The 20,538-nt window shown below is 39.0% G+C and overlaps 1 protein-coding gene across 8 annotated transcripts in view; it reads left to right on the top strand.

The window, feature by feature from the left end:
- The window catches only part of THOC2 (THO complex 2), a 135,633-nt gene that overhangs the window by 11,557 nt on the left and 103,538 nt on the right, over positions 1-20,538 (top strand). For all 8 annotated transcript variants that reach the window (XM_030806599.1, XM_030806595.1, XM_030806596.1 and 5 more), the window contains exons 2-4: positions 8,886-8,944; positions 14,847-14,938; positions 18,278-18,329. In XM_030806599.1, coding sequence (XP_030662459.1) covers positions 8,886-8,944; positions 14,847-14,938; positions 18,278-18,329 — 203 coding nt within the window. The remainder of the gene's footprint in view (positions 1-8,885; positions 8,945-14,846; positions 14,939-18,277; positions 18,330-20,538) is intronic.

Genomic DNA, 20,538 nt, shown 5'->3' with positions numbered 1-20,538 from the left:
TTTCATCATATAGGCTATTGAAAGGATGTGTTATTTTTTAATTTTTTTTTTTTTTTTGGAGATAGAGTCTTGCTCTGTTGCCTAGGCTGCAGTGTAGTGGCGTGATCTCGGCTCACTGCAACCTCTGCCTCCTGAGTCCAAGCGATTCTCCTGCCTCAGGCTCCCGAGTAGCTGGGACTACAGGCATGCACTACCACGCCCGGCTAATTTTGGTATTTTTTAGTAGAGATGGGGTTTCACCATATTGGTCAGGCTGGTCTTGAACTCCTGACCTCAGGTGATCCACCTTCCTTGGCCTCCCAAACTGCTGGGATTACGGGCGTGAGCCACCGCGCCCAGCCAAAAGGGTGTGTTCTTAAAAAAAGACGTGTTTGCCCAGGCACAGTGGCTCACTCCTGTAATTCCAGCACTTTAGGAGGCCGAGGTGGGCAGATCACTTGTGGTCAGGAGTTCGAGACTGGCCTGACCAACATGGTGAAACTCCATCTCTACTTAAAATACAAAAATTAGCCAGGCATGGTGGTGCACACCTGTAATCCCAGCTACTCAGGATGCTGAGGCGGGAGGATTGTTTGAGCCTGGGAGGTGGAGGCTGCAGTGAGCCAAGATTGTGCCACTGCACTCCAGCCTGGGTGACAGAGCAAGACTCTGTCTCAAAAAACAAAACAACACACAAAAAAACAAAAACCCAAAAACAACATGTTCTTAGGGTTCAGGATTTAACAAAATTAACAATTTTTTAAGTAACTTTTTTATTGTGGTTAAAAAAAAAAACTCCTAACATGAAATCTACCTTCTTAGCAAATTTTAAGTGAGCAATACAATATTGTCAACTATAAGTACAATGTTAGCAGATCTTCTCCTGATCTTTTTCGTCTTCTATGAGCTGAACTTTATATCCATTATGCACCAACTCCTCATTTTCCCCTTCCTGCAGCCTCTGACAACCACCATTCTACTTTTTGCTTCTGAGTTTGACTGCGTTAGATAGTTTATATAAGTAGAATCATACAGTATTTGTCCTGTGACTGGCTTCTTACCTTAGCACACTGTCCTTAAGGTTCATCCACATTGTAGCACATGACAGGATTTCCTTCTTTTTTTTATGGCTGAATAATGTTTGCTTTCATAGATATACACGACATTTTCTTTATTTGCTCTTCTGTTGGTGGACATTTAGGTTGTTTCTACCTCTAGGCTATTGTAAATAATGCTGCAGTGAACATGGGAGTGCAGCTATCTGCGATCCTGACTTAAATTTTTTTGGATAAATACTCAGAAGTAGGAATGCTGGATCATATGGTAGTTCTACTTTTCATTTTTTGAAGAATCTCTATACTGTTTTTCATAACAATTGCATTATTTTATTTTATTTAATTTTTTTCGAGAGACAGGCTCTTGCTTTGTCACCCAGGCTGGAGTACAGTGGTGCAATCATAGCTCACCGTAACCTTGAACTCCTGGGCTCAAGTGATCCTCCTGCCTCAGCCTCCTAAGTGGCTGGGACTATAGGGATGTGCCACCATGACCCACTAATTTTTAAAATTTTTTTGTAGAGATGGAGTCTTGCTGGGTTGCCCAGGCTGGTCTCGAACTCCTAGCCTCAAGCAATTCTCATGCCTCGGCCTCCAAAAAGACTGGGATTACAGGTGTAAGCCACATGCCTGACCTATTTTTTTTCTTTTTTTGAGACAAGGTCTCACTCTGTTGCCTAGGCTGGAGTGCATGGCGTGATCTCAGCTCACTGCAGCCTTGACCTCCTGGGCTTAAGTGATCCTCCCACCTCAGCCTCCCAAGTAGCTGGGACTATAGGCCTGCACCACCATGCCTGGCTAGTTTTGTCTATTTTTTGGTGGAGATGAGGTCTCTTTGTTACCCAGGCTTATTATTTTTTATTTTTGTTTTTGAGGCAACATTTTGCTTTGTTGCCCAGGCTGGAGTGCTGTAGTGAAATTAAAGCTCATCATAACCTGGAACTCCCGGACTCAAGCAATCCTCCCACTTCAGCCTCCCGAGTAGCTAGGACTCACACCACGATGCCTATTTCTTTCTTTCTTTTTTTTTTTTTCTGTAGAGACAGGGTCTTGCTATGTTGTTCAGGCTGATCTCCAACTAACCTCAAAGAATCTTCCTGCCTCGGCCTTGCAAATTGCTGGAATTACAGGCATGGGCCACCGTGCCTGGCTGGCATCACCATTTTCTTTTATTTTGGAAATATATTTTATTTTTAAATTTTTTTTTTGAGACAGAGTCTCACTCTGTTGCCCAGGCTGGAGTGCAGTGGCGTGATGTCAGCATATGTTGATTGTAGAGATGGAGTTTTGCTAGGTTGCCCAGGCTGGTCTCAACTCCTTGCCTCAAGCAGTTCTTATCCTTGGCCTCCCAAAAGGCTAGGATTACAGACCTGAGCCACCACGCTTGGCAAGAGTTCCCTTTTATCCACGTCTTCAACACTTATTTTTTGTCTTTTTGATAATAGCCATTCTGACAGGTGTGAGGTGGTATCTCATTGTAGTTTTAATTTGCATTTCCCTAGTTATTAATGATTTTGAGTTTTTTTTTTCTGTTGGTCATTTGTATGTCTTTTGAGAAATGTCTACTCAAGTCCTTTGCCCATTTTAAAATTGGGTTGTTTTCTTGAGTTCTTTTTTTTTTTTGGAGACGGAGTCTCGCTCTGTCGCCCAGGCTGGAATGCAGTGGTGGCATCTCGGCTCACTGCAAGCTCCGCCTCCCGGGTTGACGCCATTCTCCTGCCTCAGCCTCCCGAGTAGCTGGGACTACAGGCGCCCGCCACCACACCTGGCTAATTTTTTTTGTATTTTTTAGTAGAGACGGGGTTTCACCATATTAGCCAGGATAGTCTTGATCTCCTGACCTCATGATCCGCCCACCTCGGCCTCCCAAAGTGCTGAGATTACAGGCGTGAGCCACCGTGCCCGACCCCTTGACTTCTTTATATATTTTGGATATTAACCCCATATTTGATGTTTGGCTTGCAAATATTTTCTCTGAATCCATAGGTTGTCTCCATCACACTGTTAATTGTTTCCTTTCCTGTGTAGAAACTTGTTTTTTTTTGAGACAGAGTCTCGCTCTGTTGCCCAGGCTGGAGTGCAGTGCCGCGATCTTGGCTTACTGCAATCTCTGCCTCCTGGATCCAAGTGATTCTCCTGCCTCAGCCTCCTGAGTAGCTGGGATTACAGGCATGTGCCACCATGCCCGGATAATTTTTGTATTTTTAGTAGAGAAGGGTTTCTCCATGTTGGTCAGGCTTGTCTTGAACTTCTGACCTCAGATTATCTGCCTGCCTTGGCCTCCCAGACTGCTGGGATTATACGTATGAGCCACTGCACCCGGCCCCCTGTGTAGAAACTTTTTGTGTTTGATGTAATCCCATTTGTCTATTTTTGCTTTAATTACTTGAACTTTTGGGGTCAAGTCTAAAAAATTATAGCCCAGACCAATGTTGTTTAGCTCTTCCCCTGTTTTTTCTTTTAGGATTTTTATAGTTTCAGGTCTTACATTTAAGTCTTTAATTCATTTTGAGTTGATTTTTGTATATGGTGTGAAGTAAGTGTCCAGTTTCATTGTTCTGTATGTGGATATTAAAGTTTTCCCAACATTATTGAAGAGACTGTCTTTTTCCCATTATGTGTTCTTCGTACCCTCTGTTGAAAATTAATTGGCTATAAATGCATGGATTAATATCTGTGCTTTCTATTCTGTTCCATTGGTTGATGTGTCTATTTTTATGCCAGTGCCATGCTGTTTTAATTACCCTAGTTTTGTAATATACAGTTGGCTGGCCTTATATTTAGTGGGTTGGCTGCATCCACAGATTCAACCAACTGCAGATCAAAAGCTGTGGATATGGAGGGCTGACTGTAAGTATTTTTCTATCTACAGTTGGTTGAATCTGCAGATGCGGAACCTGCGGACACAGAAGGGTGACTGTATATATGCCATATATAAGGGACTTTTGAGCATCTGTGAATTTGGTGTGTGTGGGAGATGGTCCTGGAACCAATCCCCCGTGGATACAGAGGGCCAACTGTAGCTTGAAGTCAAATAGTGTGATACTTTAGCTTTTTTCTTTTTGTTCAAGATTGCCTTGGCTATTGGTTTTTTTTTTTTTTTGGTTCCATATAAATTTTAGGATTTTTCTGTTTCTGTGAAAAATGGCATTGGTGTTTTGATAGAGATTGCATTGAGTCTTTATAGCTCTTTGGGTAGCATGGACATTTAAACAATCTTAATTATTCTAATCAATCAACATGGAATATCTTTTCATTTATTTGTCATCTTCAGTTTCTTTCATCAGCATTTGATAGCTTGTGGGGTATAGATCTTTCACCTCCTTGGTTAAGTTTATTACTAAGTATTTTATTTTATTTTTTGTAGCTATTATATTTTTATTTTTATTTTTCTCTTTTTGCCATTCTTGCGATGCTACAATATAGCTATTTTAAATGGAATTAAAATTTTTTTTCAGGTAGTTCATTGTTAGTATATAGAAACACTACCTATTTTTGTGTGTTGATTTTTATATCCTGTGACTTTACCCTATTTATTATTTCCTTGTTTCTTTTAAAATTTTTTTTGCCTTGATGGATACAGTATTATTTCTAACTTTATGGTGTAGTCATTAGGATTTTCTAAATATAAGATCATTTTGTCAGCAGAGACAATTTCACTTCTTTTCTTGTTTGGATAACTTTCATTTCTTCTTTTTGCCCAGTTGCTCTGGCAAGGACTTTTAGTACTCTGTTGGATAGAAGTGGAGAGAGTGGGCAGGTACCTGATCTTAGAGGAAAAACTTTCAACTTTTCGCTATTGTATATAATGTTAGCTATGGGCTTGTTATTTATGGCCTTTTTTTGTGTGTGTTGAGGAACATTCATTCTATAGTTAGTATGTATATTTTTTTGATATGGAGTCTTGCTCTGTCGCCCAGGCTGGAATGCAGTGGTGAGATCTCGGCTCACTGCAACACTGCAGCCTCCACCTCCTGGGTTCAAGCGATTCTCCTGCCTCAGCTTTCCAAGTATCTTGGATTACAGACGCACGCCACCACACTCAGCTACTTTTTTTTTTTTGAGACGGAGTCTCTCTCTGTCGCCCAGGCTGGAGTGCAGTGGCGCCATCTCAGCTCACTGCAAGCTCCGCCTCCCAGGTTCACGCCATTCTCCTGCCTCAGTCTCCCAAGAAACTGGGACTACACGCGCCTGCCACCACACCTGGCTAATTTTGTTTTTGTATTTTTAGTAGAGACGGAGTTTCACCGTGTTAGCCAGGATAATCTCGATCTCCTGACCTAGTGATCCGCCCGCCTCGGCCTCCCAAAATGCTGGGATTACAGGCGTGAGCCACTGTGCCTGGCCCACACTCGGCTGCTTTTTATATTTTTAGTAGAGATGGGGTTTCACCATGTTGGCCAGGCTGGTCTCCAATTCGTGACTTCAAGTGATCCACCTGCCTTAGCCTCCCAAAGTGCTGGGATTACAGGCGTGAGCCACTGCACTCAGCCTCTATAGTTAATTGTTGAGAGTTTTATCATAAAAGGATATTGAATTTTGTCAAATGCTTTTTCAGCATCTAATGAGATGATCAAGTGATTTTTATCCTTCATTTTGTTAATGTAATGCGTCACATTTAGTGTATGTTGTACCATCCTTGCATCCCAGGGATAAATCCATTGTGATCATGGTGAATGATCCTTTTAATGTGCTGTTAAATTCTGTTTGCTGGTGTTTGTTGAGGAGTTTTTCATCTGTGTTTATAAGAAGCATTGACCTGTGATTTTCTTTTCTTGTAGTGTTTTTGTCTGGCTCTGGTATCATGGTGTAATAGCCTCTTATATTCCTTTTTGTTTCTGTGTAATTGGTTGTAATGTTTTCTCTTTTGTTTCTAATATTGTTTGAATTTTCTTTTTCTTTATTGAATGTCTAGCTAAAGATTTGTCAGTTTTGTTGATCTTTTTTAGAAAAACAACTCTTAATTTTATTGATTTTTTTCTTTTTTTTTTGAGACAGTCTCACTTTGTCACCCAGGCTGGAGTGCAGTGGCGCTATCTTGGCTCACTGCAGCCTCGACATCCTGGGCTCAAGTGATCCTCCCACCTCAGCCTCCCAAGCAGCAGGGACTACAGGCGTGGGCCACCATGCCCAGCTAATTTTTTGTATTGTTTTTATAGAGACAGGGTTTCACCATGTTGCCCAGGCTGGTCTCGAACTCCTGAGCTCAAGCTATCTGCCTGCCTCAGCCTCTCAAAGTGCTAGGATTACAAGCGTGAGCCACCACACCTGGCTGATTTTTTTTTTCTTCTCTAATTCTCTATTTCAGTTGTTTCTGCCCTAATCTTTATTATTTCCTTCCTTCTATTAACTTTGTACTTAGTTTATTCTTCTTTTTCTAGTTCCTTGAAGTTTTGAGTTAGGTGGTTTGAGATTAAAAAAGAAAAAGGCATTTATAGGCCCGGCTCCGTGGCTCACACCTGTATTCCCAGAACTTCGTTGGGCTGAGGTGGGTAGATTGCTTGAGCCCAGGAGTTCCAGACCAGCCTGGGTAACATGGTGAAACCCCATCTCTTCAAAATATACAAAATTAGCTGGGCATGGTGGCATGCACCTGTGGTCCCACCTAATGGGATGTTGGGGGGCGGGGTGGTGCTGAGGCTGAGGTGGGAGGATCACTTGAGCCCAGGTCGAGGTTGCAGTGAGCCAAGATTTTGCCATTGCAGTCCAGCCTGGGTGATGGAAGGAGATACTGTGTCAAAAAAAAAAAAAAAAAGCATTTATTGCTACAAATTTCCTCTTTTGAACTGCTTTTGGTATATCTCATGAATTTTGGTATTTATGTTTTCATTTTCATTTGTCTAAAGGTATTTCCTAATTTCCTTTTTGATTTCTTTCTTTGATTCTTTGGTTGTTCAAGAATGTGTTTAATTTCTACATAATTGTGAACTTTCCAGTTTTCTTTCTGGTATTGATATCTAGTTTTATTCCATTGTGTTTGGAATAGATACTTGGTATGATTTCTATCTTTTAAAATTTGTTATTTGTGATCTAATGTGATCAGAATGTTAGATCACATGTTAGAGCCTGGAAAAAGGTTTGTGTGTGCTTGAGAAGAATGTAGTCTCCTTATCTTGGGTGGCATGTTATGGATATGTCCGTTAAATCCATTTGGTCTGTAGCATTATTGAAGTCTTCTGTTTCCTTACTGATCTTTTGTCTGGGTATTCTATGGAAAGTAGTGTATGAAATTCCCTACTATTACTGTGTTGGTGTCTATTTGTTTCTTCAGCTCTGTGTCACATATATTCATATGCTGTTGTCCTCTGATGTGGTATGTATATATATTTATAATTGTTATATTTTCAAAGTATATTTTGTCTAATATAAGCATAGCCACCCCGTTCTCTCTTGGCTAACATTTGAATGGAGTATCTTTATCCATCCTTTCACTTTCAGCCTGTGTCCTTAAATTTAAAACATGTTTCTTGTAGACAGCATACAGCTTTTAAAAAAAATAGCTAGTCTTAAAAAAGATCAATTTAGATACTTTGTCTTCTGAACATGGAGTTAGATGTTACATTTAAGGTAATTACTGACAGGAAAGGACTTACTACTGCCATTTTGTTAATTGTTTTTCTGTCTTGTAGCTCTTCTGTTCCTCTTCTCTTGCACTCTTCCTTTATATTTTATTACATTTTTCCTTGCAATTTGTTTGTTCAAGAGATTGGGTCACTCTCTGTTAGATTTTTCCACAGTTTGAATTTTGGTGATTGTATCCCTATGGTATCTCTTAATATATTCCTCTGTTGTCTTTTTCTGTAAATTGGTAGTTGGATCCAGATGGCTTGATCAGATTTTGATTCACACTTTTTTTTTCCCCTAAAGACAACTTCATAGGTAGGTGATGCTTTCTTTTCTTTTTTCCTTTTTTTTTTTTTTTTTTCCTGTCTCCCAGGCTGGAGTACAGTGGAGTGAGCAGTCATGGTTCACTGCAGCCTCAACTTCCTGGGCTCAGATGATTGGATTTTTTCACCCCAGCCTCCCGAGTAGCTGGGAGTGCAAGCATGAGCCACCATGCCAGGCTAATTTTTGTATTTTTTGTTGAGACAGGGTTTCACCATGTTTCCCAGGCTGGCCTTGACCTCTGGGCTCGAGCTATCTGCCTGTCTTGGCCTCCCAAAGTGCTGGGATTACAGGTGTAAGCCACCCTGCCCAGCCTGCATGATGCTTTCTTTCATCGGAATCTGGAGGCACATAGTGTTTCATAGTCTTTTTTTCTTTTCTTTACTTTTTTTTTTTTGTAGAGACGGAGTCTTGCTCTGTTGCCAGGCTGCAGTGCAGTGATGCAATCTTGGCTCACTGCAACCTCTGCCTCCTGGGTTCAAGCAATTCTCTTGCTTCAGCCTCCCTAGTAGCTAGGACTACAGGCGCATGCCGCCACGCCTGACTAATTTCTTTTGTATTTTAGTAAGGATGGGGTTTCATTGTGTTGCCCAAGCTGGTCTCGAACTCCTGAGCTCAGGCAATCCTCCCGCCTTGGCCTTCCAAAGTGCTAGGATTACAGGCATGAGCCACCGCGCCTGGCCCATAGTCTCTTTTTGTAATGTGAACAGCCATTGGTAGATGCCTAGATTCTTTAATTAATTAGGGGTCTTAAAATGGTGATATTCTAATTTCATAATTTCTTCTTTATTACTACAGAGATATTTTTAATCTTATATGAGTTACCAGTGGTACAGTTTGTATATGAAAGGCAGAATAAATGCTTGATTAAAATTTTTTTTACTTGCCAGTTGATATAATTTGCTTTATAAGAATCATCTCATGTTAGGGTGGAAATTGAAATACATGTTTTCTGTTTTATTCTAGTTTGCATTTATGTCGGATCCTCAGTGAAAATAAAAGCCATGATAGTTCAACGTACAGAGGTAAGATTTTTAAAAGTATCTTAGTTATTTCTTGATTAAAATTAGTAACTGCTTTCTGTTCATTGTTAGGTATGAAAACAAAAGGTGTAAGATAGTTCACATTATATAAAGGTTTTACATGGTTATATTATAGTCAGGATTAAAACTATAGTTACAGTAAGACTATATCTCTGTATACTGATGTTATTTGACCTGCATTATAATGATATGCTATTGCTTGACTTTTTTAATTGGGGCTTGGTATATTTAGCTAAATTTCAGCAGTTGTTAGCTGTATCAATCATAAATATGACAGAAAAGATAACATGGAAAGAAAAATTGTTCTGATTTTATTTGCACTAGAAAATTTCCAGAAACTGAGGTTCGGTATTTTTACTAAAGCTGGTTATGTTTAGGTGGTGTCTAGGGATCTTGTTAAAGGCAGTTGTCATGGGAAACATTCAAAGGAGTTGTTTACTGCATATCACAGATATGATTTATTAAATAAAATATGTAATTAAACAGTATATAATTTTCCAGTAACTTTAGTTTCAAAGGATTTTACTATTTAACATTTTATTAATTTAAAATTAGACATGTGGATTTGGCAAAGGAGGGACAAAACTAAAAGGAATTGTGTCTAGTAAGTGTAAAGCATTTACATTTGTAGTATTGTTGGGGGTAAAACCCACAGTATTTTTTTAAATTAGAAAATACATTTTTATAACCGATATTCTATTTGAAGCCAAAAATCATTAGATAAAATTTATTATGGTCATTTAAATTATGCTTTTGTGAATAGAAGATTAAGAACAGAATTTTACATATATATATTTATTTTTGTTCTACCAAAAATCATGACTTTCATAATAAAGGATATACTTTTTTTTTTTTTTTCTAAGGAGACAGGGTCTCTTTCCATTGCCCAGGCTGTAATGCAGTGGTGGTGTAATCCATAGCTCACTGTGGCTTCAAACTCCTGGGCTCAAGCAATCCTGCCACTTCAGATTCCCAAGTAGCTGGAACTGCAAGAGTGCAACACCGCTCCTTGCTTATTTATTTATTTATTTTTTTGAGATGGAGTTTCACTCTTGTTGCCCAGGCTGGAGTGCAGTGGTGCAATCTTGGCTCACTGCAACCTCTGCCTCCTGGGTTCAAATGATTCTCCTGCCTCAGCTTCCCAAGTAGCTGGGATTACAGGCATGTGACACCATGCCTGGCTAATTTTGTATTTTTTAGTAGAGACGGGGTTTCACCATGTTGGTCAGGCTGGTCTCAAACTCCTGACCTCAGGTGATCCGCCCGCCTTGGCCTCCCAAAGTGCTGGTATTATAGGTGTGAGCCACTGTGCCCAGCCTTATTTTTTTAATTTATTTTTTGTAGAGATAAGGTGTCTTGCTATATTGCCTAGGCTGGTCTCATACTCTTGACCTCAAGCAGTCCTTTCGCCTCAGGCTCCCAAATTGTTGCGATTACTGTCATGAGCCACCTTGCATAGCTGAGGATATACTTTTTAAAGAACATTTGGGCCAGGTGTGGTGGCTCATGCCTGTAATCCTAGCACTTTTGGAGGCTGAGGTGGGCGGATCACTTGAGGTCAGGAGTTCGAGACCAGCCTGGCCAATATGGTGAAACTCCATCTCTACCAAAAAAAAAAATACAAAAAAAAATTAGCTGCGTGTGGTGGCGTGCGCCTGTAATCCCAGCTACTCAGGAGGCTGAGGTACGAGAATCGCTTGAACCCGGGAGGCAGAGGCTGTAGTGAGCCAAGATCACACCACTGCACTCCAGCCTGGGTGACAGAGTGAACCTTGTTTCATAAAAATAACATTTGGATGTGTGAGTGGAAGATTTTTTTTTTTTTTTTTGAGATGGAGTCTCACTCTGTCACCCAAGCTGGAGTGCAGTGGCACAATCTTGGCTCACAGCAACCTCCGTCTCCCAGGTTCAAGCGATTCTCCTGCCTCAGCCTCCTGAGTAGCTAGGATTACAGGCGCCCGCCACCACGCCTGGCGAATTTTTGTATTTTTAGTAGAGATGGGGTTTCACCATGTTGGCCAGGCTGGTATCGAACTCCTGACCTCAGGTAATCCGCGCACGTTAGCCTCCCAAAGAGCTGGGATTACAGGCGTGAGCCACCGTGCCCGGCCGAAAATGTTTTTTTAACAAATGAAAAAGCCATTTTTCACCCTGTCATATGGGTAAGACCTGTTTTAAGAGTTAACACTCCTAGCCTGCCACCCCCCAAATTATTTTCTTGTTTATCCTGCTCATAAAATTGCATGATCACTCAAAAGATTTTTGAGGTTGATAGACAGTAATGTATTCTTGTTTAAGTTAGTTGACTGTCAGAAGTATAAGAATGTACAAAAAGACTCCTTTCTAAAAATACTTGGGTACTTTATCTTTTTTCTTCCCCGTGTTTAAAATCAGTTTTTAACATCTCAGTTAACTTTGATCTTGTTTGATAGAAACATTAGGTGGATAATATAGAAGAATTTTCAATAAATGATAGTGTAAATAGTGTAACCATGTGACTCTGGATCTTTAATAACTATTAGATTATTGTTTATTTGCATGGTTCTGATTCACATGTGAAACCAGAAATAGTTATTAGTGTGGCCTTATTGGCTGAATTGCCATTGCTCTCCTTCTCTTACCCTTGCCTGCTTCCTTAACACATACACTCCTTGGCTGATCTCTGTCAACAGGCAGGCTTTGGTTTGAGGGGCTCCAGTTTGTTGTCCTAGCAGGAAACTGACTGAATGTCATTTCTTCAGAATCTCTTTTCTGTTTTAGGGGTTTGAGTTCGGGCAGTGTTCCCTCTGACCTTTCTTTCTGCCCTTCCCTTGAATTAATTTCATTTCAGGCAGGCAGTTTCCCTTGCACACACTGCTTCTCCTTGTTTCTTTTATAAATCACCTTCCCCCCACCCTAGCCACTGCCAATGAAACAACATTGTAATGATGGCTAATGAACATGAGTAATTGGGGTACAGTGTGGTATTTTGATACATGTATATAATGTGTAATGATCAAATTAGTGTAGTGTATCACCTCAAACATTTATCATTTCTTTGTGTTGGGAAAATTAAAAATCCCTTCTAGCTATTTGAAAATAAACAGTACATTATTGTTTAAAAAAACAAACATGAGTAGTACTAGTAATATTAGACATAACCAAGAACTGGTGTCTTCAACATTCAAACCCCGCAAAAACTAAGAATCTCTAGAAGTACCTTCTAGTGGCCATTCTTTTTTTTTTTTTTTTTTTTTTTGAGACAGAGTCTTGCTCGCTCTGCCACCCAGGCTGGAGTGCAGCGGCGCCATCTCGGCTCACTGCAAGCTCCGCCTCCTGGGTTCATGCCATTCTCCTGCCTCAACCTCCCGAGTAGCCGGGACTACAGGTGCCTGCCACCACGCCCGGCTAATTTTTTGTATTTTTAGTAGAGACAGGGTTTCACCACGTTAGCCAGGATGGTCTCGGTCTCCTGACCTTGTGATCCACCCGCCTTGGCCTCCCAAAGTGCTGGGATTACAGGCTTGAGCCACCGCGCCAGGCCTCTAGTGGCTATTCTTAAAACTACTCTTTCTGAAGTGTTAACATTAAGATAAAATATTTTATTGAATTTTTTTGTGGATAACTATAAGGGTTGTAAGTTTTCCTCCTCATTGTAAATATAAAGTTTTTCACCTGCAATATAGATTTTATAGGTTTCTGTGGAACTAGCCTGATAGTTTTAAACCACCACTTACAGTTCCTATGGATAAAACACAATAGGAGTTCATAACCATTTTTAAGTAGGCATTTAGAAAACTCGTGAATTAGGCCGGGCCTGGTGGCTCACGCGTATAATCCCAGCACTTTGGGAGGCCAAAGCGGGTGGATCACTTGAGGTCGGGAGTTCAAGACCAGCCTGGTCAACATGGTGAAACCCTATCTCTACCAAAAATATAAAAATTAGCTGGGCGTGGTGGTGGACGCCTGTAATTGCAGTCACTTGGGAGACTGAGGCTGGAGAAGCGCTTGAACCCAGGAGGCAGAGGTTGCAGTGAGCCAAGATTGCGCCACTGTACCCCAGCCTGGAGGGCGAGACTCTGTCTCAAAAGAAAAAAAAAATAAGAAAACTTGTGATTTGGGGACTATTTGTTGCTGCTGTGTGGATTACAATGTGATTGTTCTTATGTCACTTTAGTGTCAGCAAAATGACCCAGGTCACTTGTTCTCTATTTTAATCTCCTTCTGTGATTAAGATTAGACTTCCCTGGTCCCCTATGAGTACCAGAGGACATATTCTCATGGGACCTTAGTTTTTGATAATTGGCTATTTTGTTCTTCTGTTATTGCTTTAAAAAAAAAAAAGCCAAAAAAACCACCTTAATTGTCTGGAAAATTTTAAGTAAGTATTATTTGTTGTTTGTTGTAAAGCATTTTATTCATGGAAATACAAAGCATAAAGTTGACCTCTTATACCTATGATACCAAAATATAGAAATTTTTTCCTTTGTTTTTATATTGTTATTTAAAAGCACAATGTAGATATAATTGTAAAATAGGCAGAATATATTTAATAAAGAATTCTTCATAAATAATTGGAATAATTATTAGCAATAGCGAATAATAGCAAATGATTTAATGGACTAGTTAATTTTACTGCAAAATAGTATTTTCATAAAGGGGGGATTTATATACATTTTGATTTCTATTATGTTCCTTTTTGTGGCTAGGAGTCATAGCAGGGGAGAAGTTTATTTTTATTTTTATTTTTATTTTTTGAGACAATGGTGCTATCACAACTCATTGCAACTTTGATCTCCTGGGCTTAAGTTCTTGCCTCAGCCTCCCGAGTAGCTGGCATAACAGGTGTGCACCACCACACCTGGCTAATTTTTTTTTTTTTTTTTTTTAGTAGAGATAAGGTCTCCCTATGTTGCCTAGGCTGGTTTCGAACTCCTAGGCTCAAGCCGTCCTCCTGCCTTGGCCCTACAAAGTGCTGGGATTATAGGTGTGAGCCACTGTGGCTGGCTAAGAAGATTTTTAAAATATTTTATTTTTTAACTTGCTGTTTGGTTCTGAAAAAATTTTGATTCCACTCAAAAGGAGATTATAAATAGACTTTATTTTACATTAGCATCTTTAAAGCTTCTTGTTTCACTACTTTTCATGATTGGAAGGAGGTATAGTTTTCAGTATATAGGACTTAGAAAGAAGATGACCAGAAGGAAGTGTTCACCTGACCACTAACTACCCACTCCAAAACCAAAATATCTTTCTTCAGGAAAGGGGACTGTGGTAATTAATAGTGAATGTTGCTACTTGTGGTTGACAGTTATCATAGAACTGCCATTTTATACATGTATTTTTTGTTTGATTTTTATGGGACAAAGAGATTTAGATTTGGGGAGAAATTTCTGTCTCACTAGGGTATGGTTAAAACTCGGTAGTGTATTTACTGCTATTCTTTATCTGTTGCCACTATAGCCCTGAGATTGAATTGAGTATATATCTGAAGTCTACTGGTGAGGAGAATGATTGGTTTGAATCCACTTGCTAGAGTTCATTGAAAATAATTATAGAGACTTGAGTAGCATGAAAAAGTGCTTTAAAAGTGTTTTGGGGGGAATCAGAATGCTATATGATGTGCATGGTGAATTTAAATATGTAAAATCTGTAGACATACAGAAAAAACTGGAAAGGAATGCTCAAGCTGTAGTTATAGTAGTGGAGAGATGGTTAACATTTTTCTAACCTTTTAATTTTGTGTTTTTGTGAAAATAAAAGAAAAAAGTGCTAGAGGAAAAGCATTAGAATTATATTTTTCATTATTGATGTTTATAATAATTCTGAGATGTAGGAAATATATAGATTTACTTTTCATGTTCAAGAGACTGTATCCTTACATTATTTCTCTTATGTTCAACAGATTTCCAGCAAGCTCTCTATGAGTTGTCATATCATGTAATTAAAGGAAATCTAAAGCATGAACAGGCATCTAATGTTCTTAGTGACATTAGTGTAAGTATGTATATATATTTTTTTAAGTTAATAGTTGTTATATATCTTTTTGCTTTGACACAAAGATCCCTGAAGTTTATAACTTGTATTTTATTCAAAATTATGGTAGTGGATGGATTTTTAAAATTTTCTTTTTTTTACTTTTTCCCCCTCAAAACTATGGTAGTGAGTAGTGGATGTTTTAAGGTGATATTGGTAAGCCATTTTTGCCAGACAGGAACACAGATAGTTTAATCTTTTTATCTGATTGTTAGTAAAGTAGGAAATATCAGGTAGGCTGGTAGGGAAAAAAAAAAAGCCTGTGCTGTAATGAAATTAAGGTATCCATGGGTGGGGGGAGGGATAACATTAGGAGATATATGTAATGTAAATGATGAGTTAATGGGTGTAGCACACCAACATGGCACATGTATACATAGGTAACAAACCTGCACATTGTGCACATGTACCCTAGAACTTTAAGTATAATTAAAAAAAAAAATTAAGGTGTCCTTAATTAAAAATACTTAAAAAAGTAAATTGGCTAAAATATTTTTCTCTCAATATAGTATAAGCCATTTTTTGTTTGTAGTTATGTTTAGAAATTAAATATATTTTAAAAATTGAGGATTAAATTATTTTAAATTGCAATTTTTTGGCTCTAACATTCACTTGGTGCCAGTTTTCATTTACTTACGGTTTAAAAAATATTGACTAGATTAAAAAAAACTCTTTTACATGGTTATTCTGTTTCACTCCTTCATTTATTGGAGAATTTAAGTTAGATTCAGACCAAATATTTTTCATGGTGGTTTGGCATTTGAATTGGAAGATGGGCTTTCAAATTGTAAACCAGTAGTTAAGCTTGAGGTTTTACAAGTGGCGTGCTGTTCTTTTATTACTAAGCTGGCTTTTAAACTTGTATATAAATAAAATTATCTTGTGTCTGTGTATATATGTGTATATATACATTTATAACGAAATTGTATATATACATTTATAACGAAATTGTATATAAATAAAATTCAGAATAGCTTTTATAATAGGTTTTATTAAGGTGTGGGATTTGAAGCTTCTTGGTCTCAATCTGAACTTCTCTTACTGTGTTTCTTTAATCTTCTGTAGCCTTTTTTTCTGTCAAGGGAGGTAATATTTGTATGTTTTTTGTGCTTTCCCAGGGATAGTCTTAAGGAAATTTTAAGTTTAGCTGTTGTGATTTTCCACCCCATATTGGGGTGTATTTGAGCAGTAGGAATTCAGTGAGTTTCCCTTTTGTCTCTAAATTATCTCCAGCTGATAACAACAGAATTAGTTCATGTTGGAGTAGTCAAGTTCCTTTTTTTAACATTAAAAAAATTCAGTTGCTACCAATCTTTCTTAAACAACGAATATTTCGTTTTTGAAAACTCTTGTGTTACTCTATTTCTGATCTTCAAGTGGCCTGAGTACTTGCATTTAAATAGACATAACGAGAGTTCAGAGCCCTTAAGAAATTTGAGGCTAAAATCTGATTGACAAGGTTATTTCATTTTGTAAATTGGGCATTGGTATAGGTTTTAGTTTGTTTATGGGATCTGATTCTGATTCTTTTTTCATTTATTGAAAATGGACAGTTCAAGTGAATTTTATGTATGTGTGTTTGGTTCTTACGTAGCTTCTTCTTTCTTTTGAATACTTAATGATGTCTTTATAGATACTTCTGCAGCTTGATTGTCTTTGTCATGGCTTTCTCTTAGTACTATATACTGTCCAGTATCTTACCCACAGAAGAGTATCTTGTGCGTCTCCTTGCAGCTGCCAGATTTTTCTTTAGAATTTCTTTTAGTTTCTGAAAATAGGCTAATTTTAGGGTTGCTATACTGCCAGCAAACTGTTAACTGCAATAAGTGAACTATGATCCCTTCTAATGGAAAATAGCCCTAAAATTGAGTGTGGGAGTGGAAAGTCTAGAGACAAATCTAGAATAATGCCAAAGTTTTTATTCAGAAACAGGAGGATCCTTTTCTTTTCTTTTTTTTTTCTTTCCCCAAGACGGTATCTTGCTCTGTCACCCAGGCTAGAGTGCAGTGGCACAATCTTGGCTCACTACAACCTCTGTCTCCCAGATTCAAACAATTCTCCTGTCTCAGCCTCCCGAGTTGTTGAGATTACAGGCGCATACCACCACACCCGGCTAATTTTTGTATTCTTAGTAGAGACAGGGTTTCACCATGTTGGCCAGGCTGGTCTTGAACTCTTGACCTTGTGATCCACCTGCCTCGGCCTCCCAAAGTGCTAGGATTACAGGCGTGAGCCACTGTGCCTGGCCCAATTTTGGGTCATTTTCTCCAAAGGAAACAAGAGTAAATAAAGAAAATAAAGAGAATATTGAGCTCCAAAAAAGGGGGGAGGGAGGAGGGGAATAAGGGTTGAAAAACTACCTATTGAGTACTGTGTTCACTATTTGGATGATGGATTCAATAGAAACCCAAACCCCAGCATTACCAAATATATTCATGTAACAAACCTGTACATGTACCTCCTGAAACTAAAACCCTCCCAAACCAGCTTTTAGCTTTTTAGCTGGTTTTGTATTTTCAAGATTTCTGTTTTTCTGATACCATTATGATTTTTGCATAAATCAAATGTTGACTCAGGCATGAGCACAATATTTAAAGTCTTGGATGAAAAGTGTACAATTTTTAACAGTCTTCCTTTAGGTAGGTATGAGGTACTCTAAATTCACGTGATTTCTAAAACGAAACTTCTTTGGAAAAACGTTACTCATTTGTGCTCTTTAATATTTCCTAAAGTGCTTGTTTAGGTTTCTGTTTTTTTATCAAGTTATTTCATGGTAGACATTTAAACATTTTTTGCAAACATTATCTTCCTCTTTGTTATGAAAGTTTACTTGAAGAATGTTAATATTTGTCAATATAATGATGGGGTTTTTGTTTTAAAAATTTTTTTTTCAGCACCACCTGGAAATCAATTTTTTTTTTTTTTTTTAAAGACAGAGTTTCCTCTGTTGCCCAGGGTGGAGTGCAGTGGTGCGATCTTGGCTCACTGCAGCTTCCACCTCCTGGGCTCAAATGATCCTCCCACCTCAGTGTCTTGAGTAGCTAGTACACCATCACGCCTGGCTAATTTTTTTTTTTTTTGGTAGAGATGGGGTTTCACCACGTGGTCCAGGCTGGTCCCAAACTTTTGGGCTCAAGTCATCTGCCCTCCTCGGCCTCCCAAAGTGCTGGGATTACAGGTGTGAGCCACTGCTCCCAGCCATGTTTTGTTTTTAAGTTTCACAGAAGAGTGTTATTATGAAACCCTAATACTTGCTGTGTGCTTTTTTGCTATTTACTGTAATTATATTTTTAAAATTAGGAATTTCGTGAGGATATGCCCTCCATTCTTGCTGATGTATTCTGCATATTAGGTAGGTATTAAGCCTTTATTTCACCTGTAACGTGCTGTTTGGTAAATCAAATGTTTGTTAAATAAAATGTTTTAAACTAAGAATTTTACAAATGTTTCTGCAAGTCTAGAAGCAAATTGATTCTTTGTAGAGAATATAGCAATATAAGTCAAATGTCATAATCAATGTTATAAACAAGCTTTAGAGGTATAATTCAAATATATATATAATATATACATCGTGAAACAAATAAATACATCATGAAACAAATTTCAGTTAAAAATATTTTTACTATAAATTTGTAAGACTGAGACTGATTTGTAGGTAACATTTTGTGGAAGCTATTGTTCCTTGATAGTGTCAGGAGTATATCTTTCTTTGGGTAATCATCAATTATCAGCTTATTGGCTCTAGTATTTTCCTTATTGACTTACTAGGTTATATTTTTCCCTTCATAGTTATTTAGTAATACGAATTATTGTTACAAGTTATTGTCTTTTACTAGTAACATGAATTCATGAAGATGATGCTTGGTTGCTTTTGGGAAATTTCTCTTAGCCTATCCAGTCCATTTTTTGTTTGAGATGGCGTCTTGCTCTGTTGCCCAGACTGAGTGCAGTGGCACGATCTTGGCTCACTGCAACCTCTGCTTCCTCGGTTCAAGTGATTCTCCTGTCTCAGCTTCCTGAGTAGCTGGGATTAAAGGTGCATGCCACCACACCTGGCTAATTTTTTTGTATTTTTAGTAGAGACGGGGTTTCACCATGTTGGCCAGGCAGGTCTCAAACTCCTGACCTCAAGTGATCTGCCTACCTTGGCCTCCCAAAGTGCTGGGATTATAGGCGTGAGCTACCGTGCCCGGCCTATCCAGTCCATTTTTATAAGCAAGATTATGATGGCAAACTTGGAAAGAGGATTTCCCTCACCTGCCCCCTCACTCACCCACCCTCACCCTTGGCAGAAAAAAAATGATTCAAGTGTGACCCCAGATCAAGGCTGGGGAATAGGAGTAAGAATGCGAGCTACCTCTAATAATGGGATGATGATGACAATAATAATGGTAACAATTTAAGTTCTGCTTTAGAGTACCTTCCATGTTCTGGGCATTGTGTTAAGCATTTAATTTTTATTTTAATCCTTATATCAACTCCTGTAAAGGTGGTAGGAGTACAGATCAGAAAAATGAGGTTCAGCGAAGTGGTGACTTTTCAAGGCCATGCAAGCCAGTAAGGCAGAATTTGAACCTGGGTCACTTTGGCTCCACAGCCTATGATCTTTTTATTACATCATATTGTCATTCTAAATGTTAACAGTTACGAGGGAAATTAGTGCTGCATTTTCCGGGTTAAGATAGCAACCCCGTCTCCCCACCCCCGCCCCCCACCGCCACCCCCAGCCCCACCCCGAGATGGAGTTTCACTCTTGTTGCCCAGGCTGGAGTGCAGTGGTGCAATCTCGGCTCACTGCAACCTTCGCCTCCTCGCGGGTTCAAGTGATTCTCCTGCCTCAGCCTCCCGAGTAGCTGGGATTACAGGCATGTGCCACCATGCCTAGCTAATTTTTGTATTTTTGATAGAGACAGGGTTTCGCCCTGTTGGCCAGGCTGATCTCAAACTCCTAACCTCAGGTGATCTGCCTGCCTTGGCCTCCCAAAGTGCTGGGATTACAGGCTTGAGCTACCACGCCTGGCTGATAGCAACTTTAACAGACTAATCGTATGAAGGTGAGGGGGCATGAGAGCTATAGAAAGGGGGAGTCTGCTGTAAGTTGATATGCTGATGGGACCTCTGGGCTGGGGTAGGTAATTGGTGATGCTGGGCACTACAGTTGGAAATAGCTGAGGGCTTTTTATTAAAATCATAGGGGAAATTAAAGAGAATTTATTCGAGGTAAAGGAGTCAGGGATAATAAATGAGTTTATTAGAATGGTGTTATGAGTTAGAGCAAAAAGAATAAAGAAACCAGGGAGAGTACAGTTGGGATGATAAGAGTCCTGTACTGATTGTTGAGATAGCTCAGCTAAGAAATTTACCGAGACTCTATTAAGCGTTTCCTAACATTGTCAGAACCCAAGAGAATGGTTAGACGTTTAAGTAATTTATCCAGTTCTAAGAATTAAGATTAATGAGCTAAAATAATTCATTCCAGGTTCACAAACCCTCAGAGGATAAGTGTCTTAATCAGGTTAGGTGGCTGAGAGGAGAGAGACTTGACTTGAAGAGGATGAATC

Source organism: Nomascus leucogenys, chromosome X (genome assembly GCF_006542625.1).
Source record: "Nomascus leucogenys isolate Asia chromosome X, Asia_NLE_v1, whole genome shotgun sequence".
NCBI lineage: Eukaryota > Metazoa > Chordata > Mammalia > Primates > Hylobatidae > Nomascus > Nomascus leucogenys.
The sequence above is the reverse complement of the archived record's forward strand: the minus strand, read 5'-3'. Positions and strand labels throughout refer to the sequence as shown.